This window comes from Micropterus salmoides, unplaced genomic scaffold (assembly GCF_014851395.1).
Source record: "Micropterus salmoides isolate LMB-PRFRI ecotype aquatic unplaced genomic scaffold, ASM1485139v1 Ms_hic_scaffold_1, whole genome shotgun sequence".
NCBI classification, from domain to species: Eukaryota; Metazoa; Chordata; class Actinopteri; order Centrarchiformes; family Centrarchidae; genus Micropterus; species Micropterus salmoides.
In genome coordinates this window covers 7,605,571-7,628,824 of record NW_024040040.1, presented here as the reverse complement: position 1 = coordinate 7,628,824, position 23,254 = coordinate 7,605,571, and the positions used below count along the sequence as shown (strand labels likewise).

The 23,254-nt window shown below is 39.9% G+C and overlaps 1 protein-coding gene across 11 annotated transcripts in view; it reads left to right on the top strand.

Annotated features, from left to right (window-relative positions):
• The window catches only part of dmd (dystrophin), a 343,068-nt gene that overhangs the window by 256,311 nt on the left and 63,503 nt on the right, over positions 1-23,254 (top strand). For all 11 annotated transcript variants that reach the window (XM_038716227.1, XM_038716250.1, XM_038716303.1 and 8 more), the window contains 13 exons: positions 666-813; positions 1,203-1,328; positions 2,859-3,008; positions 3,199-3,297; positions 4,132-4,231; positions 5,030-5,199; positions 5,396-5,513; positions 6,652-6,863; positions 7,080-7,234; positions 8,404-8,590; positions 15,174-15,346; positions 15,462-15,618; positions 21,076-21,187. In XM_038716227.1, coding sequence (XP_038572155.1) covers positions 666-813; positions 1,203-1,328; positions 2,859-3,008; positions 3,199-3,297; positions 4,132-4,231; positions 5,030-5,199; positions 5,396-5,513; positions 6,652-6,863; positions 7,080-7,234; positions 8,404-8,590; positions 15,174-15,346; positions 15,462-15,618; positions 21,076-21,187 — 1,907 coding nt within the window. The remainder of the gene's footprint in view (positions 1-665; positions 814-1,202; positions 1,329-2,858; positions 3,009-3,198; positions 3,298-4,131; positions 4,232-5,029; positions 5,200-5,395; positions 5,514-6,651; positions 6,864-7,079; positions 7,235-8,403; positions 8,591-15,173; positions 15,347-15,461; positions 15,619-21,075; positions 21,188-23,254) is intronic.

The following is a 23,254-nucleotide window of genomic DNA, read 5'->3' as shown; positions in this document are numbered from 1 at the left end:
GGGATTCGGCAGAGCTATGCTTGTAGCAGTTATTGTAGCCTGGAGCCGTTAGCCTCAAGGAGAGATGATGAGCCGGCTACAGAGGTCTTACGAACTCCACGCCCCCAGATTTTATCCATTTTCAAACTTGTAGTCTTCAGACCCGACCCACGCTGACTCAAACTGCATCACTTGAGGCAATCAGACTTCACACTGCTCCCTCTGTCTGTGTTTCTTGGTGCAGTACAGCCAGCTGATGTTCACCTGTATAGTGTGAGACCATTGGCAGAAATATGAAGTTGCACACTGGTTTGCGCATCTGCATGTGCACCCACATGCAGGTGGACGATACAAACAAAACGGTGATCCACTCATTTATAGTTTAATGCTATTGCAGAGCTTTCAGCCCAGTGACAATGAAATGAGGGCAGGATGAAGCAGTTAGACAGATTAAAGTATATTTTTTAGCTTACAGAAGGGTTGACTTGTAGCTTGCATGTAGAATTTAAATAATTGTACTTGTTTTTTGGCATGGTGTAACTCCCAGGCTGAATGTGAGACGCACTCCGCCTCTGTTTTGTACCTTATCCAACTGAGCCATCAGGACTTTGTTCGATGAGGGCATTCCTGTCTCCACAACATGTCTCACTCTCTTTTTCTCTTGCTGCCACCCTCCACTCCTGCAGGTCTGCAGAGACGCGTACGGCGTCTGCACATCTACAGGAGGACATGGGCTCGATGCTGGGCTGGTTGGACAAAGCGGAGGGCGTCCTGGCCATCCCTCTGCAGCCTGCAGAGCCACAGCACATTAGAGACACTCTTGGCAAAGTCCAGGTACCATCAAGACACAATACAGCAGTTACAAGGAGCCGCTGAGCTCTGTGTGTGTTTGTGTACTTGATTTGATTTAGTGTAAATGAGACACGCTTCTTTATTATTAGACTTGGCTTAGCTTTGAATAAAACATGTACATGTGGCGTGTTTGTGTTGGTTTATTTAATTTGATTGAGTGTGTTGTTGGGTGTTATGGTTTCCAATGAGATGGCATTATGTTTCATTCTGAAATTCAACCTTGAAAATACTTTGTTAGTGCGGGTGTGTTTGGGTGAACGTAATTTGATTGAAAGAGCTTGTGTCCTACATTGAGCTGCTGCTATGATTTCTTATTAAATTCAGCCTGTGTGACTTGCGCGTGTGTGTGTGTGTGTGTGTGTGTGTGTCAGGCACATGTGGCGGAGCTTCCTGCCAAGAAGGCGGCGGTGGAGGATCTGAACTCGAGACACAAACAGATAACACTTCCTGCTGACAGACAGAAAGACATCAGGATCCTCAACACTCGCTGGGCTCAGGTCAGCAGCTACCACTGTGATTACTAAAGCTAACAGCACGCCGGCGTTTTGTAAACAGACATTCAAAGCTGCACCCACCTACGAAATGCTACCACATACATCGCTGTGTTTTGTACTGTTAAAGTTGGCTGGCAGGTACTGAGGACTTTGATGGTAATTCTTATTGAAGAAGGAGGTCTTTGCATGTCTTACACGATATTTATATCTTTGCTATGCCATAGAATCTATGATATACCCCAAACAAGGTCATTCTTTTCTGACCTAAATACGTTCTGCCACCCGACTGGATGTTAAACTCAAATGCATTACCTCTACAAGTCACAATGGGAGCTGGAGGTTGTTGATGTTTTTATTCTAAGTGGAGACAGTCGGTCTGTAAAAATCTAAGATAGAAGATGTACAGCCTGCATAGCAGCACATAGCAGGTCATTCGACTTCTATGTCTGCAAGTGACCTGAACGTGCCATGTATAGCCCACTAAGGAAAATTTCCACTGTTTATACACACAGAGGTCTCCTCATTAGCTGTGTGTGCAGAAAGGAGCCAGAAGTCATCAGTGGTGTTTCCGGCTTTCATCGAGAAAGCTAAACCAGCAACCCCGCAGCTGTCGTCACATTTTCATTCACATGTTGTTTAAATCTGATTGCCGCAAGGTAGTACACTACCTGCCCAGCAGAAAGACAAACAGCGGACAGACATTAGAAAACGCCTGGCTGGTGAACATAGTGGAGCATTTAGCAGCAAAAGAGCCGGATATTTTTCTGAGGGGTTAGTGAAAACAGAGCTAAAAGGAGAGTAAATATTGAAATAACATTCATCAGGTGAACACAAACAACCAAATGAATGCAAAATTGAGTCCCACATCCAAGTATCTGTCAAAGTGTGGTTATTTTACAACAGAGAGACTTCTGTATTTTTGTTTTTCTCTGTGCTCTTCTCACTTGTTTGAAGCTGGATGGGTTCAGTCTGATAAAAGGAGATGTCATGTGTTTTCATGCGTTTAGCAACATTTCAGTTTTTAGAAATCTGATGGCAGTTTCAGGGTTGTTTGCTCATGTTATCAGACCACTGTAAATCAAATCTGATCGAATCACGCCCACACAGCCCCGATGAATAATATCAGCTTTTCAGATGAGAGTTTTTGCCTCTTACTGAACAACTTGTTGCTTATTTAATCATATGTATTACGAATTGCAGAGAATTAACTTAAAAGGTTAGAATACGTCAGTGTTGTATTTACAGCTTGTTTTAAGTAAAAGTGGCAATATTTGTGTAAAAATACACTGTTCCAAGTAAAAGTCCTGCATCCCTCTCTCCAGAGTCCCTCCCCCCAAAACACATGTTCATACACAGTGAGTGCACAGGTAGGTAGGCAGGGAGGCAGTTAGGTCAGCCAATCATTTTATTTAGACTGAATCATGTTGTGACAGCAACAGAAACCTATTTTTTTCCCTCCCCCAAATCTCTACTTAGTCACTGTAAATTGTTAAGCGTGTTACGTACCTTAAATCCCGGTCTGTCTTTGTCTAGGTGTCCAGAGCTCTGCCTGAACGTCAGCTGGAGATCGAGGGTCTTCTAAAGGAGCTGGAGAGGCTACGGGGTCAGCTGGACGACCTGTCCGCCTGGACGTCTAGCACCAGAGCCAAGCTAGAGCACAGCTCTGAGGAGCCACCACCCAAGGTAGTACACACACATACACACACACGCCATTACCACAACATTCAAGTCCAAAATGGCTGAAATTAATACTAATAATATCACATATGCTGCAAAATTTTGAAATACAGAATTTCAATAATAAGAAAAGGACGTACCTTTTGAATAAAACCCATTTTACTGTAAATTTTACTTCTCCTGTTTGTTTCTCCAGCTCACTGAGGAAGTGCAAGTCAAGCAGCCAGAAGTGGAGTTCGTTTTGGAACGAGCTGATCAATTATACAAGGACAATCCTCCCAGCCAACCAGACAAGGTGAGGAAATTAAAGTCAGTGATTTGTCTATTTAAAAGGAGCCAACAGCATTCTTGTGGCATATATGCTTTTACATATGCTGCCATCTGTGTCATGGTGGGTTACACAGGAGAACGGTAAATATAAGTTTAAGCTTAAATAATAAGTTTAAGGATTCATTATCCATATATGAGCTCGCATAGAGGTAAAAGCATACAAACAGCCAGGCAGGCAGGTTGGCAGGCAACAAACAGGTAATAGGCAGGTAGGCAGATAAAGCAAAAAGCAAATCCAAGAACTGGCTTGGAACATGGCAAACAGGAATGCAAACAAACAGATAGCACACAGGATGAACTGACAATGAGAAAGAGAAGTGAACGGGTTTATGTGCTGGTGAGGGAATTAGTTGCAGGTGGGCGGAGTAGGCCAGGCAACTGCAGGGCTGATGAGAGAAGTGAGAACAGAGGCAGGTTTAATGAAATAAAAAATGTTCTCATTTGCTGGAACATTGTCTTTTTGATGATGAAGAGTGATAAATAAGACATTTTCATTGGTAAATCTGCTCTCCTGCTGTATTCCTCTGGGGAATAAGATATAACACTTTTCTCTTTCATCTCATGACTAGTTCTACTTCAAACATTTCATAAAATCCATATTTTGTACTTCATTAATGTATGTCAGAGAACATTACATCTTTTGAAGATCAGACACAATGTACCATAATTGACTTTACCGGGCTTTCCCTACCTAAGCTTGCCGTATCAAAAGTCTTTGATTGCATTTGTACAACACAATTATCTGTGAACTCATCGCTGTAAACTTTGCATCTGACTTGTTGTGTTTGTGTGGTGACAGGTGAAGTACATCAAGCTGAGAGAAGACTGGACCGTGATCCTGGAGCTGGTGCGGCAGCACAGGGAGAGGATGGCTACTCTGCTAGAAGCCAAAAAAGCCAGTAAGACTCCCATTAAATCCATTAAAAGGCTGATTTACTCGTTCTATAACACCAATTGTATATCATTCTGTATTATTTTTGTTTATAATTATATTTTCATAGCATCATTGCAATTCCTCCACAACAAACTAAAGGACTAAAGACTGATAATGCTAGCATTAAAATAGAAACATTAGCATAGTTAACATATATGAAATTTCTGTACTGTGCCTTCTGCACTACTTAAGAGTACAGAACACCCCATCTTTATGGATAGTGGTAACGTACGTACATATTAGCATGTATGAAAATCTTTGCTCTCTGCCAGTTGTAAATGCCTGCAGTGTATACAGGCAAAACTTCTCTTCACAACTTCATAACAAACTCCGTCAATATAGCAATTAAGTGTAACTGATCAGCTGCAGGGGTCATAAAAATCAATTTTCTCTGAAATATTATAAACATAACAATGTGATGCTTTTCTATTCAAAGCATCAGGCTTTGTTAGCTAACATCTTCTCTCTTCTTCAACATTTTCTCCTAGTAATTATAGTTTGTTTCACCGAGCAAATTGTCATGAAAGATAAAGTTAGACAGGGGTCTCACATTAGTCCATTTGTTGGTTCACTTGCAGATATATGTACGATTTTTGTTCATGTGTGAACTCTATTTAGATTTGTCTTCCCAACATGCAAACAAGTCTTAAAGCCTTGATACAGAGTAAAAAAATGACCTTAAGAGAGGGAGCGTGCACAGGCACCAGTCCAAGTGTATAACTGGACGTTTATATATGGTTTAAACATTGTGTGTGTGTCCCAGATGAAAGTCTGACAGAAAGTTCCCAGCCTGAATCTGCGGCGCTGGCTCAGTTCCACAAGTCCTGGGCTGAGCTCACAGATTGGCTGACCATGCTGGATAACATGGTGCAGAACAAGCGTGTGGTGGTCGCTGACCTGGAAGACATCAACGATAACATCAGCAAGCTCAAGGTCAGGACGTCAGAGGTCACTGTTTATCATATGTGTGTATATTTTTAGGATAAGTCAGATAGCTTTTTTAATATTCCAGTTAAAGTTTAAAAGCTGTGTATAAAAGTACGAGAGTAGGCTTTGCTATACTTTATGTATTTGTGATAGATTGTTCCCGCTAAAGTGCACTAGGTAATGTGTAAATATGAATTTTCAGGAGTGTCTGCAGGAGCTGGACCAGCGGCGCCCCCTCCTGGAGAGACAGGTCACAGCAGCCCAGAACCTGAAGAACAAAACCAGCAACCAGGACACCCGCAACGCTATCACTGAGCGCAGTATGTCACACAATCACACGCAGATTCATATTTTGTATAGTTACTAGTAGTAAGTGAACATTTACAACGTTACATGTTAACATTACTCATCAAGCGTTATTGTCATATTTCAGTTACTGATGCAGTGACGCTGTATGTCCCAGCCAAACTGTATTTAATATAAAGCCTCGTTAGGAAATGAAGGGATTATGTCCACTGAAACGCTAGAGGGTTTTTAAAGTGAAAGTAGCAGAAATTTAAGAAAGAGGTTTCATTCTAAAATATGACCAAATATACTGTAATCGGGGGGAAGTAGAAATTAAGGCTTGTTTCTAATATAAGCCTGCTTCTAATAAAGGTGTGGTGTCCTGTGCAGCTGAGGCAATTAAATGCCGCACCCAATATTTGTAGTATGCGTTTTACATATGTATGTGTATCCAAATTTTGATTGGAGTGATTATAATTTTTTTGCATGTAACCTGTACGACTATTCCACAGAGACCAAAAACATTTTGTTTAGTCACTTCCCCTTTTTTCGTATTGCATACAATACAGTAGATTTTTCAGAAAATGGTGATGCAGAAACATGTTAACTATGTTGAATCATGATCATCATGATAGCTTCTGGGCTTCACTGTATTTTAAAACATGCTATACTCTAGCTGCCGACATAGAGTTCATCATTAGCCCATTAAGGCTGTAGAGATGGGGGTGTCTGAACTGTGACTGATTTAAAATACTAATTACGAATTAAAAATAGTTTATTGCTGGAAGGAAAAACACAAATATTAGTGAAGGCATTAACTATGGATGTTGTAAAGTAGCTTGTTGTGGAATTGCAGGGCTGTACTTTTCCCCATCATGTCACCTGCTTTGTTGGTTATTCACTATCCATAATTCAGTTAAAAATCTGTAGTGTACTTTACCCTGTAGTGTTTCTGTCACTCATTTCTGAGAAGGCGATTAAGCTCCAGAAAAACCTGAACGCAACGTGACGGGACATCAAAAGACAGGTCTTATAGGCCACAACAACAGTGCAGCGTTGTGTTTATCTATGCATTGTAAATTGAGCACTCCCTACAATAAATAAATTAAATCAACAACAAAACATCCACATTATCATTATAATCATCACAAAACTTTTTTTCTGTCACTTTAGTTGACAGGCTTCAGACTCACTGGGAAGACTCTCAGACCAAACTCTCTGATAGGAGTAAGCAGCTCCATAACATGCTGCAGGACTCCACCGACTGGCTGGATGCCAAGAAAGGAGCGGATCATCTGATCAAGCGGGCAAGTGAGAGGTTGGAGTCCTGGCAGGAGATCACGTACACGGTGGAAGCGCTGAAGAAGCAAAATGCTGAACTGAAGGTTGGGCTGGGCGTCCACTCACTGAATGCATGAATGAATGTCTCATTACTCTTAACTTAGATGCACACATCGTTTTTCCACCTTGCATGTGACGTTTATTAATAGATGGCTCAGAAATATATTGCTCGTGTTGGCGATGACACAGAAGATGGTGAATCGCCACATTTTACAATTGTTTCAGTCACTTTCTTTTTTTCACTCTTCTTTCCTCCTCAGCTCTTCGTGAAGGAGCTGCAGCAGTGGCAAGGTCAGGTGGATGAAACCAACGCACTGGCCAACAAACTGCTGACACTGTACACCAACGACGACACGCACAAAGTCACCCAGGTCAACGACAACATGGTGGCCACCTGGACACACATCAGCAAACGGTAACGACACACACACTTACTGTATATAAATACCATTTTACAAATTGTTTAAACACACGGCTAAATTAAAAAGCAACTGATATGATTCCGGAAAAAAACACCTTTCGTACAGTTGATCACGGCCTGCTTAAGCAAAGGTTGCTTAATATAGGGATGTGTTAAAGTCAGTGGGCACAGTTCAAAATGCCTTACTGTAACCAGATCAGACAGTGATGTCACAGGGACATCATTACTGAAAGTAATCAAAAACAAGATTTTCAAGGGGTGTTAAGTTACTCTATAATGGAGTCCAACGAAGGTTAAAGTCAAGAGCAACTGGACTTGGTTGAAGATACTGGAAGACGTTTCGTCCCTTGCGGTAACAGCAACCAGGAGCACTAACGAACCAACAGTATCGACGATCCTGGCAAACTAGCTGAGTTTCCCTGCCAGTCAGTCAGAACTGAAGAAGTCCTTTGGATGAGGGACGAAACGTCTTCCAGTATCTTCAACCAAGTCCAGTTGCCCTTGACTTTAACCTTCGTTGGATAACTATGACCTGGATGACTGAGAATCTTCACAGACATCTATAATGGAGTGCTTCAAAGTTCTGTATTCAGCCTAGTTTTATTTTGTCTTTACATTAAGGCACACATGGAACTTTTGTTACGCAGACGATAACGTTTTGTGTAGCTGTGGATCTTCTCTCCCAGATGCACTTCATAATCTTCCTTTAATACTACTACACTTGTGTCTGCTCCCTCAACCCAAGTTGAGTTGAATGCAAACAAAACAATAGTCGATATATTTATTATTATTAATATTTATTTATTTTCCAATGCTAGGAGGAAGCATATAGATACTGGATATGGTTACAACTAAGGCTTGCTGATTTTTCCCTTTGCCATGTTTTTTATTGTTTGTCTACCACCTTATAAGCTGCAGTCAAAAGTCTCCTTTGCAAAAGAAGTTTTCAACTTGTGTGGGAAGGTTGGTTAAATAAAGGTTTATCAAATAAAATATGAAATCTAATTAAAAATCTTTGAATCAAATTGAACCTAAACATAAAAAAAAGAAAAATACATATATTCTGTTACCTCAACACAGCACTCACAAGTTTGTGCACTCTCCATATATATGCCACTTTTCTTTGGTGACATGTATCTTGCCATGTATCTGTGTCTCTGCAGTGTTTCAGACAGGGAGGCAGCTCTGGAAGCAGCTCTGAAGCTGCTGCAGCAGTTCTACCTCGACCTGGAGAGGTTCCTCAACTGGCTGACGGAGGCTGAGACGACCTGCAACGTTTTAATAGACGCCACCAACAAGGAGAGACTTCACGAACAGCCGGCAGCAAGGAACCTGCTGGCACAGTGGAAGGTAGGACACGCACACACCCACATACTCTTATATATTCCTGTTCCCCCAGACACAGCGCACAGCTCCACCGATGGATTTACAGCTCACACATAATAAGACGTACCTGAATGACATATTTATTGTGTCATAACAGTGTTGATTTTTATTGCAGATCTTAATCTCTGTCAAAATATTTTCTGAAAAAGTCCCAAAGTGCTTGTGTTCCTTTAGTTGAAGTCAACATATATAGACTGAATAGTGTGTGCATGAAACAGCTTCATTGTAACACAAATTATTGAACTGCTGGAGATTGATGAATTAAGTCGATTCATTGTGAGTCCAAACAGTCATTTGGACATTTAGTGAACTATACATTCATATTTCTTCTCACACTGATTGATAGCATCCAGGTTATTTATCATGTTATCCTTATTTGACCATAATTTTTTACATACAAAATAGTAGGGATTCACCGAATGTTCGGCCACTGAAATTAATCGGCCGAAAATAGAAAAAAAAAAGCACTTTCTGTGTTTGGCCTTTACCTTAAATGGTCTGACCTGCTTTGAGTGTTTCTGTCACTCGTTTGTGAGAAAGCGATAAAGCTAGAAATTTGGAGTGCCCTCGTATTTAAGTCTTTATGGTAAATCTACTGAAACCGACCAGATCTTTATAAAGACAAGAGTTGCAGTATGAGAGTCCTACCTGAAGACAGGCTGTGAAGTCTTCATGTTATGCGATACGAGAACCACACACAACATTTATCAAATTGGGTCGGACTTGATGAATTTAGCACCTGGATAGACATGCGACAATGTCCGGTTTTCAAAATAAGGTGTCTATACAGTATGGAAATAAGATTAATTGGATTATATTCACAGAAAGTATAAAACATGTTACATGTGTACATTAAAAGTAAATGGACACATGTCATTTACTCTACCGGACCCTCTTGGGGCTCGGACCCCACCCACTATAGTCTCGCCAAATCCTGTGGGAAACACTGAGTAAAAAGCACATTTTGACAATTTAATTTATGCAACGGTGAAAAAAAAAAAAAGCAAAAATCTGAATGTACTTGTTCGGAATTCGGCAAAATTTTTCCATTATATTCGGTTTCGCCTTTGGCCAAGAATTTTCATTTCGGTGCATCCGTACAAAATAGGAGGGGAGTTGTTGAGGGCAAATGAGGACACAGAAAGGGCTTGAACTGACTAGTCTAAGACATTTCACCAATCCAAGCCTTCTCTGTGTTCTGTATATCTTGCACTGCGTTTTTTGATAGCAGTGGGGAACGCCACGCTGAGTCAACAGCTTGATACCACTGGTGGTGGTGGAGTAAAACCAGCAGATGGTTGATGAAAACTCTCAGTGGAATCTACCTGGACATCATGGCGGTGATGGAGAGGTGGTGGGTTGATCAGTAGTAGGTCTGACAGACAGAATGACAGAATTTCAATGGTATTTGAAGAACGGCATCCAAGGACGGATTGGCTTAGGGAACCTGGACAGAAAAATCATTGGCCAGACGTAGTGATATGAGAGGTGTGAATGTAGGGACTTTGACAGGGTGGGAAAGCAAAACTGACGGAGAACATTAGAACGGGAGCATGTAGCATGTAGTAATTATCCTCATTTAACTTTCGGCAAAGCTTAATTTTTTTTGAAGAACTGCTGACAAAGCTAACTATGTGACAGATACATCGCAGCTCCTAGAGCTGCTTCTAAAAGCCTCCCGTTGGTTCCCTCATGGAGAGCAACAGCAGGAAAGGTTCTGTTTGTATCAGCTGTCACTTACCGCAGCTCCAATATAAAACAAGTCTTCTTAGACCTGCCCAGTTTCTCAGTCAAATAATCACATGGCTTTCATTACCACTTTGTCATCTCTGGAACAATAGGGTTCATACGTAGCACCTCTCATCTTGAGCAACACCGGTAATATGGTCAAGGCCAGAGGGGCCGCAGGGCTTCTCGCAGGTCCTCACCTACGCTTGCTTGAGCCTTGAAGAGCCCTGTTCATACTGGAGACACCTCGTTCAGCTTTTCAAACCTGCCAAGTGTCGTTCAAATAGAGGAACCTTATGCGTTACAACGTTGTGTTGTCTTGGGAAACACTTCGAAGAGATGCTTTTTAGACTCCTTTGTACTCACACAGGAAGTTATTTCTGTAGTTATTCCAGCAGCTACGCGTGTCCGCCATCTTGCCTTGTGTTTGCTTATGTTTGTGGCTGCAGGAAAAATGATTAATTTGGAACAGAAGTAGAAGACCAGCACTGAGGCCGAACAGACCCAAAAAAAACGGCATCACCTACACAAACTAAAACTTCACCTGGAGAAAAAGACGTCTTAGTCCTGCCCACTCTGTTTGATTGACAAGTGATCAGTAAGAAGTGTAAAAACACTACAGCAGCGATCAAAGGAAATCAAGAAAAAGAAAATTCTAATGATTGCAATTCTTTGTCATATGGGATCTTTAAAATATGCAGTAGGTTTCCAGCTTTTGACCCAGAGTTTATGGCCCTGGCTGGTATGACTGGAATGCTGACATGGCAGCATAGAGAAACTTCATTGGCCACTCGGTGCCTGGCAGACAAATGCAAAATCCCCCCACTGTATTGTGGGTGTTGAAGGGAAGGCTTGTTCTGCAAGAGAACATATTTTGACCCTCGGCCCTCGCCCTGCACCCACACACTTTCTGGTGGAACGGCGTGCACATGCGCACACACACACACACACACACACACACACACGCCTAACATACATACTGTAAAGGAAACACACGGGCACACAGCAGCATTTTGGAAATGGATTTTCACATACACACTGACGCAAATTCATGCCTGTGCACACTTCCTTTGCACACACACACACACACACACACACACACACACTGCTCAGTCAGTACAACAGCAGCACTGTATGCGGAGCTGTGATAGTCTTCTGTGTCCAATTATAATGGCGGATGGCAACGCGGCGTAGCATCCAGAGAGCGCACACACACTCATGGGCTCCAACACAGCACGTAGATAACGTTTAATTGGAAAATGAGCGCACTCATCGTTTTATGCACCCTTTCAAGTTCTCTCTGCCTCTCTCCTCCTCCCTCTTTTCTCTTTCTCACCCCCTCTGTCTTTTGAACTGGCTCTGACTCACTCTCCAACACTGTCTCCCTCTTTTTTTTTTTTATGGGTAACTCACTCTCCGTCCATCTCTGTATGAATCTCCCTCCCTTCCTCTTCATCTCCAAATCTCTCTCTTTGTCACACACACATTTAAACAGAAGGCATTCTTATGCCGGACAGATTGGAAGCTAATTTTGAGGGAGTAGAAGAAGCAGAAGATGGTGCTTCCTCATCTTCTTCTTCTTGACGTCTAGTTTTGGGACTCCAGAGTAAAGTTTTGAGGATGCTGCGCAGGAAGGTCTACCATGTTCAGGTTGGAAAAGTAAATCAAGAACTACTATTTTTTAATTAAGCATTTTAAAACGAAATGTGATGCATGCCTTTTTAATTTTGAGTAGCTTACATATTGTACCAATGTTTAAAATACAAACAGGAGATGGTGTAGTCACTTGTTTAGCATGTTTTTCATTTATGTAGCATATTTAAGAAAAAATCTACTATTTTTGCACACAACAAAGAAATACATTGTGGACAAAAGTGCTTTTCATATAAACTAAAAGTCTAAAAGTACGCTGATTCTGCTCTTTGTGAGGTATTTAAGGTCAACTGAAGTTTAAGTACGGAAGCATTTCCCACAAATATGTGATAAAAATAAGACGAGAATAAAATGTGAAACCATCGATTTAAACTGAAGACATCAAAGTTTAAGTTCTCATGAGGGCTCTGATTGACTGTGTTCAAAGGGATCACAGAACACTTGGATGCCAGGAAACACTATAGGAAACTCTCTAGAACTACATTTAATACATTAGCAAGTCTTATACTGCACTCCACCTTCTTCTGAACTGTCTTCAGCGCTTTCTGTTTGTTCAATTCGCGTCTGTGTCCTGTGCTTTGGTGCAATGACCGATTTCCCCCTCAGGTATGATTAAAATTTCATGTCATCTAATTTATCTTAAAGCTTCCAGGGAGCGTAACGTCCTTTCACAGGATGTCTTTTAAGACCTTTTGACCACCTTCATAGCTTTAGTCAACCTAACAGATGCAATTTAAATGCATTCTGATGTCATTCAACAGGTTGTTTGATAGTGAAGTTACAAATCCAATAGCAGGACTAAAGATTAAACGTTTCTGAAACCAAACGTGGGCATAAAACCTTAGCCTTTATTGTCTTCCTTGGGAGAAATTCACACTTATTAGTCTCGGACATTTAAGAAACCCAAGTGTCTGGCCGGACACAGCCATCTGTGGCATCATCTACAATTGCACATGAACAACATTTAGCAGCTTTCAACATCTACAGTCACCTGACTGCAATAACAGTGCAGTCATGCAACTGTATGTGCAATAACATCCAATCTACACGTGCAGTCACACTGCAATAACATTGCATAGTACTTGTGTTCTTAAAGGATAAACTCTTTTGAGCTCTAAAACTTTTGCCTAGAACAGACACTAATTAATTATTGTGTTGAAACATAATAGTGTTATACACGACTAACCAATGGTGGAAGAAGTATTCAGATCCTTTTAAAGTACCAATACATTAATGTCTAGATGTACTGAAAGTACCAAAAGCCAAAGTACTAATTTCACAGTAAAATGCCTGATGCGACTGATTTATAATTCTGACACTTTTGTTAATACTGATGCATCAATGTGTAAGCAGCATGTTACTAATGTAGCTTCTTAGTAAAGTACTTTATATATAGTTAGCTTTAGGCCAGCGGTTCCCATACTAGGGGTTGGCCCCCTGCAAAGATATGTTTCTGTATTTTTATCAAATCTTTGCTTTTCTATGAAATATCAGATAAATTGACCTATTTTGGCCTCTGACATTATTATTTAATGTTATTTAATGTTATTTAAATGAAGCAATGTTTAGAGGGGAAAGGTCTCGTTGGTGGAATCTTTAGCAATGCATTTAATTTTATAAGCTGATCACGTGTTTTTTTTTATGTAAAGTCCTAATCTGAAAATGTAATCAGTAATACAGCTGCCAAATAAATCTAGCAGAGTAAGTGTAAGTGGCATACAATTTAAATACTCCTTAGTTACTTTCCACCACTGAGACAAACAGTATGGTGATGAGAGGAATGTAGAAATACACTTGAATATTGATGCCACCAGGTGTTTATCACCTATAAAAACTTTACTAATGTTTAATAAATAATTTACTCATGCTCCATAGATCAGTTATATAAGAATAAACTTTGGGATGTCAGGTTGTGGGAATTTGTTCTCCTGCAGCTTTATGTCTTGACCCCCCAAGCATCAAAATCAATGCAGTAAAACCAGAGGTATAATTTCTTTTATTCCTTGCATTGTTCTTCCCAGCCAAAACCTGGCACCTACATTATCCACACTGCAACTCACGAGCCGACAGGTCGGTCAGAGATTTAGGTGTGTTATGCTTGTAGCAGCAAATGTAGCCCGGGGCCTCAAGCAGAGATGAACAGCGTGCTGCAGAGGTCTGGGGAGCTCACTTCTTTCAACCTCCACATCAACAGATTTTATTAATTTTCAAACTTGTAGTGTTCAGCCCCAACCAGAGAAGTGACATCTCTTGAGGACTTGAGTTACCAGACTTCTTTTTTCCCCACATATACAGCAGTACTCCCCGACGCCTGTACACACTTTGTGATGTGTAAAATCAGAAAGTCATTTTAGATGTTAGGAACAGTTTATCAGTTGATCATTCTGTTTAGTAATATGTTGTACTTTGGGTTCGAAATACATTGAGACTGACTTAAAAAATCGTCCCTTATGCATAGCTAGATAATTTGAATCCCATGGGAATGGCAGACCACTATATAGGGAGTTTGTGGGAGTTTGAATATGAAACAAATATTGCTGAAAAAATGCTGGCCATAGAAAGTGTCAACACTTTGTGGAAAGGTAGCTCTGCTCTGGTAAAATTAAAGGTCTGCCATATTGAAGATACTGGCATTTAATTTGCTTCCAGATGCAGCAGTGATGGATGTCACATTTCTTCTTGTTTACTTGCTGAAGGTTTGTTGTTCTTTTGTGCTATTCCCAAACAGGAAATGTTCACAGAAATCAAGCTTTATTCACTTTTCACTACACAAAGTACTTGTTTCCCTTCTCGCGTCTTATCAGGCACATTAAGAGTTTCAGTGATAGACTGTCGGTACACAGGAGGGACCATTGCTGTCAAGTTACCAGCTGATTCCAGGCTGAATAACACATCTTGACATTTCAGTGCTACAAAATGTTCCATCCACAATACAGTCTGCATAGTGACTCAATCGTGGTGGTTGCTGCTTTTAGAGAGTAAATCACTCTCTCAGATCCTGATCCCATTACTGAGCACTCGAGCAGTGAAAAAAGTGAAACTGAAAGATGGCTGCTATTACCAAGAAAATGAAGTGTGTGCTCCAACAGAATGTACTGCTCCTGCTTTTTTCCCTCCACTGACTCTTGCTGTGTGTGTGTGCGTGTGTGTGTGTGTGTGTTACCAGGACCTCCAGACAGAGATTGACAACCACACGGAGTTGTATCACTCTCTGGATGAGAACGGGCAGAGGATTGTGACCTCGCTAGGGGACTCGGAGGATGGCGCTCTGCTCCAGAGACGTCTGGACAACATGAGCCAGCGCTGGAACGACCTACGCAACAAGACCCTTAGCATGAGGTGAGAGGAGGCTGGGGTTCCTGCAAAGGAGAGCATGCTAGGGTCTGCTATTTGTACTGGAGAACCATGGAGTTCACGTAAAGCAAGCAAAAAGAGGCTGTGTTTGTTTTTCAAGGGCCCACCTGGACTCAGAGATGGCTCCGTGGAAGAGGCTCCACATGTCGCTGCAGGAGCTGCTGAACTGGCTCAAGGTTAAAAGTCAACAGCTGGAGCAGGAGCCGCCTGTAGGGGGCGATGTCCCCGCCGTGCAGACACAGCTGGACACACACCGGGTAGGAGGACAGACAGACACACTGCTTGAGTCTGCAGCATTTTTGTTGAGTTGTGTTTGTGAAGAGGCTCCATAGAAAGTACAAGGGACTGTGCAAAAACTGTTTGGAGGCTGGGGTCAGAAAAGGGGGGAGGGTTATGTGTTTTTTGTTTTTGTTGGAGGGAGAGTTTTTTAGGAGAGCAAGGGCGGGTCTCACCCAAGATTTATATTTTATTTCAGCCTTTCCTTGTGAGATTTAATGTTAAAGTGCAACATAGCTAGCAGGAACAATCTGTCAGATAGGAGAAACACAAAATACAAGTGGATCTTTGTAGTTATTTGTTACTAAGCATCATCAGTTCAAAAATAAGTCTTTTAATGTAATGCATGTTTACTTCATACCAGGGGAGATCTAAATAGACACACTTGATTGTATGTCCTTCCACAGTAAACCAAACTATCATCAAGAACAGCTTAGAGATAATTCGAATAATAAGAGTTTTTCTTCGTCACTAACTCTTTGTTCTAGGAAGCTTTATGAATACGGCCCCTGATCATATGAGGCCACAACATCATCCGATCTAATTTTGTTATCTTTATTATCTGGGATCTTGGAGAGGGGGGGTTTTCATAGAGAGTGGCTGGAATGTTTTGTGGTTTTTGCCATATTCTGGGAATTGCTCATTTCATTTCTAACGGATTTGTTGGCTATATGAAAGTTGTTGTTCTGTTAGCATATTTAAGGTGAGACACCACAGTCCAAAATTATTATTTTGATTCAATCTTTAAATTTTTAGATATCCAGTTATTTTGCAGCTATTACTAACACTTTCATAAAATGTACAAAACAATCTTGAATAATATATACAGTATAAACATTTTTGTCTATTTTACACCAAATTCGTCAACTTCAGATCGCGTAAAATTCATCTTTGTTAGCACTTTTCACCTAAAAATTAGAACGGTCTTTTTAAAACTCTCCATATTAAATCTTATATCATTTGAAGTTTCAGTTTGTTTTCTACAGGTAAATTTATATACATATATAATAATATATATCTGTAAGAGATGTGACATGCATGTGACAAACTGAAATTTTTATGCTAAGTGTGTTACTATTACGTTAGCTAATCTTTACCAGCCATTTTCCTGGACACCAAGTCATATTCCTGGCCCTTGAAAGTAGTTAAAGCATTATAATTTTACACACTGTTTCAGAAGTCTTATAGCAAAACATTTACAGAGGTTTTTTTTTAAATATGGTACATTACCACAATAAAACCCCACAAAAAATCATCTGAGTTTTATCAATGTGCTGGAAAATGAATTTGTGTAATATGCAAATCAGTGCATTTTAATGAGAAAACACCTCATTTGCATATTAAAAATTATATACAGAAAAGGCTTGTAAAGTTCCATTGTTATGTGACTAAATTTGGGAAAAAGCCTATTTGACCGTGGTGCCTCACCTTAAGTTTAAACTCACCACCTAATGCTCTTGTACCTATCCCATGCACATGTTAAAACTGGAGAAACAAATCATACAACCTCAATGCTGTTCTATTATTTTGAGATACTAGCTTTTATCTAAATCAAGGGGCCACTGTAGAGGGATTTACTTTTTTTCTTTCAAGTGAAACATGTCTTTAGCCCCCCTCCTCATTCCCATACAGTCCCTGTAAAGCACTTTGAACACCTGTTGGTTGCTGTAAAGTGCTATATAAATAAATGTTAATGTTAAATGTTAATAATAATCATAGCCTATTACTGTTATTAAGCTTATCACAGAAATTACCTCGACTACATTACTATTTGTCCTTCCTGAAAATGTAGCTCAGAGTCACAATTAAAGAAACACTTTCATAAACCTTCAGCTCAATACCAGCGCAATAAGAAACCAATGAAAGGAGTCTGTTTGATGCTTTTCATAATAAAATGTTTCGTGGTTTCATTGCAAAGGCAGCCGTTTCTGTTTGAGGCAGACTTCATGTCTCTCTGACTAACATTATGCAAATCAAAGGCTCAGAATAAATGGAAAGTATAGTTGTACAGGTTAAATGAAAAACCCATTTTTATGCAAAAAAGCAAGATGATTGGCTCTGCTGATTTGGTCATTTCATGTGTAAAACTACAGTGATTCTGCAAAATGGTGAGTTCTTGCAGATATATATTAGGAAAAAGCTTTTAGTCAAAGCATTTTACAATGAATGTAGACATGTTTTGGTATGAGGGGGCCACTCAGATGCAACAACACTTTAATCTGATTTTGTACAGTCTTGCTCGCAGTCTGCAATGCATGGCACTTCTGCCACGACACAAAACCGCTCAGTTTCTTGTTATAACAAGATGTATGTCATATTATTACGACATATTCGGTTTTAAAGGAAACTTTTTCTTGTAAAACACAATACGTTGGTATATTGTTATAATAGGAAGCTTCCATGTGTTGTTAAAACGAGAAGAAAGTCAATGCCTAAATCATACATAAGTACAATAATTCAACAAGATCAGTCCAAACATGTAGCAGGATGTTATGTATTGTGCATTGCTGTGTGTCATTTGGTAATAAGTTTAATAGGCAAAAAAAACACAAGCTTTATTTGTATAGCATAATACTAAACAAGCTTAAAGAGTGTTTTAAATAAGGAAACAGATGAAAATAACAGAGGGATGAACTACATAAAAACCCCGAGAAGTAAAATAAAGTAAAAAAATGGAAATGTCAAGATAAACTCCTACAAAGGAAAGTTTTAATATTTATATAAAATGCTAAGGATGTTAGCCTGTCTGATTCTACAGTCTCGGGGCTGGAACAGCAAAGGGTCGGTCACCTCTGGTCACAAGGAACAACCTGTAAAGTTGCATCCACTGATCTCAGAGAGCACCCGGGCACATAGGGAGTCAATAAGTTCTTTGATTTAATTTGGAGCAAGGCCATTTAACATTTTATAAAGACATTTGGAATGACAGAGCGTCCAGTTTAGGGGCCCCTAAGGCCCCATCTACACTACGTTTTAGTTTAGAAACGGAGAATTAAAATTAATATGATCTCCGTCTATACTAAAGCGACTGAAAACGCACATCTAGTCTCCGTTAACGTACACTAGACATGCGCGTGCGGGTAAAACATGAAGCAGATGGTCTGTTCTGTAGTTACAAAAAAATTGGCGAAAGAATAAAGAAATATAGACGAAGAACCACACCAGATTTTATTTTGCATGAATCGATAACAAGCTGTTACTGAATGTAACACGGGACTTAAAAGGCTGTGGCAGCGGAAAACAGACTGGGAGTCGTCGCAAAGTAAATACAGCGACATGCACAGTACAAGTGTAGGCTATATGCCAAAGTGTTACTTGCACGGTAAAAAATATTTTGATAAAAATACCAAACTCTACTACTAAACACCCTCCGGAGTTTTGAATCGTAAAACAGGTCGGCAGCGTTTCCAAAATTCTCCATTTTAGGTCTTCGTTTCCGCCGTTTTAGTCTGGATGGGAGGTGCAAACGTAGCAAAAGGTCTCTGTTTTAAAACCAAAACGTAGTATTGTGGATAGGGCCTAACACTGTTGATTTTCTCAGCAGATATAATCGGTTACAGTGTCTCTTTAGGCATTGACTGGATCTTTTTCGTGTAATAACAACACACCAACTTATCAGGTTATAACAAGAAAAGTTTTTTATTGTTTTGATGACATGTTGACTTTGTGCCATATTGGGAACCTTTTTTTGAGATAAAAAAAATAAACTGATAGACGGAGCTTTTAAAAACCCATCTAGTCTGAGAACACTTCCTCTTATAAAACCTCTAACCTGCACTTCCTGTGCGCTTCTTACAATTCTCTTGTATTGCTTGCACTATTTGTTAACTCCTACTTCTTCCCCTAGGTATTTACACCACTGCCGTATATATAGCTCTTACTAGTATTTATTGCTGCTCTTACTAGTATCTATTGTCACTTATAAATCTCTTACTGTATTGATGCTTGTATGTTGTTCTACAAATGTTAAGTCCCTTTGGATAAAAGCTGTGCATGCTGTTAGAACAGAATAATTTATATCTAGAAATAAAGATAATATTGCATTATAACGTGAAAAATAATTTGTTTGAACTTGGAAAGGATGCCTTTAAATCCAGAAAATCCTCATAATACAGTTTTTTTTTTCAATTACTAAGATGCAATGCTCAGAACTGAAGCCACTTTTTCAAAACTCTTCACACAGTCGGCATTGCCAACATGCATCTTGGCCAAACACTTAATCTCACCTCCAAAAGTCACCTCCATCAAACCACCAAAACACTTCATACAAGTCTCAAAATAAACTCATTCAACCAAAACACTGGCAACAATTCTCACTCAGAAAGCTAACATTGTCACTCACAATACACTGACCTAAAAAACACTAACAACAGGAAGCATTGTGGAAATTTGATGAACTTTTAGCTTAGAAATGTGACAGATTTATTCATTTAACTCAGTATTTTATTATAGAATACAGTTGTCATCAGTCACTTTGGTACATTTCGCAGATCAGAATTGAAATTCTACTAGCTCAACCTCCACATCATCTAGTCACTTGTGCAAATTCTCAGTCTTTTAAGAAATTGCAAATCCCAAATGCAGTAAAAGCGTTATCTGTGAATCCTGTCCAATCCCTTGCAATGTATCACTGTTGGTTTAAAATGACCTATGCCAAACAGAAAAAGTGCAGCCTTGTGCATTTTCAATCATTGTCATCCAAACTTTAGCCAAAGTTTACCAATACAATATACCAATAGTTTTGCAAATGTTTAGGATGATTCTAGAAATGTACCAAAGCAAAAAGAGAAACTGTAAGAATAACACTTTATTGACTGTACTATAGTATATGTAACAAGAATGAATCAGAAATGCAGAAGTTTCCTTCAATAGCCTTTATTATTTCTATATCACGCATTTAGTAATTTACTCGTGAAAAAAAGTTCCTGAATTTTCAGTGCTGCAATACAGTTTTCCTCAGTTGTTTACACAGTAACACTGCTAGCTGAGACACAATGACGACAGCCTGTAAGTTAATGCAAAAAATGCAGGATATTTGCAATCAATCTGTTTTAAATGTGTTTTTAACAGTTTTGGACAAAGTGTGCTGCAGATACACAGTGTTTTGCAGGGGATGAAGTAGTAATGAGAAAAGAGTTCATGGAAGATTCACAGTTTGGTCCACATATACTTTTGTTTCGCTGACCGTGTGAAGAGTTTTGACAATGTGACTTCAGTTTTGCTCAATGCAGTTTAACAATTGAAAAAAAATTGTAATGAGGAAAAACTTAACAACAAAGGATACAACCATTTATTTTCTCATGGTGGCAGCAATACGCTGTCGAAGAAGAGTAATCTTCACCATGGATACTGACAGGCGTGTGAGGAAAAATATTGGATAAGTGTAATCAAGGTGGTGATTTGTGTGTGTGTGTGTGTGTGTGTGTGTGTTTTCACAGAGCTTCAGGAGGGACTTGAGAGCTAAAGAGCCAGTTGTGACCAAGGCTCTGGACGATGTGGGGATCTTTCTGTCTGAGCTGCCCCGGGACACACCATCACCTGAGCAGAGAGGTAACACTCCATTCCATTTTTCTTGCAACAGATTGTCCCCCTTTAGCACTTCAGACTTGCTTTGATGTGTTTCATGTTCAAGCTCTTTGTAGCCTTTCTAAGATTAGGTTATTATAACGAAGCTACATTTTACAGAAAAGAAAGAGAGATACATTTACATCTGAACACACTTTGTACCTGCCATTTAAATGTAGAAACTGGACTGTAAATGCGGGAAGTAGTTCATTAATTAGGGATATTTTCTGCCGGAGCAGCGCCGTGATCAGCCCTGCACACAACTCCTGCATAAAATAAATTACAAAGTTAACAGGCCCATCTCCTGCCTGGACTTAAAGCTGCTTTTCCCCTCGTTTCTGACTCACAGTACCCTAGTAACAGCCTGGTAACAACCACACATGGAGGTTAATGCTCACACACACACACACACTTTCCTGCATCGCCTCCCGCACCATGGCAGCAGCCCAGTTACCAGGCTCATAGAAAACAGCTGAACTTTAACTGTGGCCCATTAAACCCATTCAACTGCCAACTCAAACACACTCAGAGAACTCAGAAAGAAAGGGTGAACTCCAGCTGCTAATCACTGCCGCACCGAGGGAAACGAGCACTTACTTCCTCTTAGAAAGTCATTCTGTCTCTGCGATTAGACTTTCGGATCGGCAGCAGTTGGGGACGTCTAAAAAGCAGAAGTGCTTTAGAGTGTATGACATTTTGCTTCGTGTAAATTCAGCTGGCTTTCCTAAAAGAGAACCTGTGTCTCCACAAACAGCCTGAGTGGTTTGACATATAAGTGAGACGGTCTCTCGGGAGCCAGTCTTCATTGTCACAGCTACCTCTTGTGCTTTTGGTTGCTTTAAATAAACTAAAAGTCCAATGGCCACATCTTAAATTGCTGCTGAACAGAGTTAGAGCTGTGCACAGGTGAAGACGTTCAACGGACAATCACATCAGAATAAACAAATCCAACAAAACATACGACGAGACACATAAGACTGTCGGAGCTGTTCTTCTTTTTACGTGATGATATTCATGTAGCAACAGAAATTTTGTCCTTATAAGTGGAATTAAAGTTATTCATTTCATTTATCCTCACAAATCACAATTATTTTAGAACAAATGTTTTATTAGAACACACAGATTAATCATAAGTAGCTTATTGGAGGAAGGATCATGTGTGGAAATAAATTTAAGGGTCCTGAAAGCCTGTTTTCTCACTCAGCTAACTTTTCTGTCAAAGTTAGAACAGTTTTGGTAATTTCACATGCGAGATGTTGGTATTTGTGTTTTTGTCCTTGCTTTTCCCCACTGGCTTGAAGTGGGAGGTGAACAGGTGTTGTCATGCACTGGCACTGCCATGCACCAATCAGAACTCAGCCTCATTTGAATCAAAATGCAGAAACAGTTGTTTGGTTGGAAAAGCTGCCCATTGCGGCCGAAAACAACACTGATGAGAGCTGTGATGGTGAACCAAAAACACAAACGTTTTCTGCGCTAAAACCAACAACAATAAGTTGTAAGAAGCTGAAACACTCCAAGAAGCCGAGGGGAACTGTTGAATTGGGTGATAACCATCTGTGGGTTCGTAACTACTTGCAACCTTGTTTCACATACTGTACATGTGATCCATTAATAATATAAAAATATTGATCATATCCACTTTAAGTAGTAATTTAGATGAATGTGTGCATCTTGTGTTAAAGGAGGGTTGCAGTTTCTCGATGGCTAGTCGGACATGCCATTTATTTTTGGCTAAACACTAAAGTGCAAAATAATAAAGAACATTCAATTTACAAAGTATTGTAAATGAACAGAATAAGGTATATAAATACTTTACTATGCAATAAATACGTCACAGAGATTAAATGAAAGTATTAGCTTAAAACATACAATAAATGGATGAATGAATGACACATAACTTCCGCCCCCTCGAGTGTACCCTGCCCTTGCTCACTGTACTGTAGTTTATTCAAAGTTTATTCATTCTGAACATGTCTGTCCAAATGGCACCAAATGTGACACTGCACTCCCTTTGGTCCGCAGCAACACACCTGCCACGTGTGAGGTCGA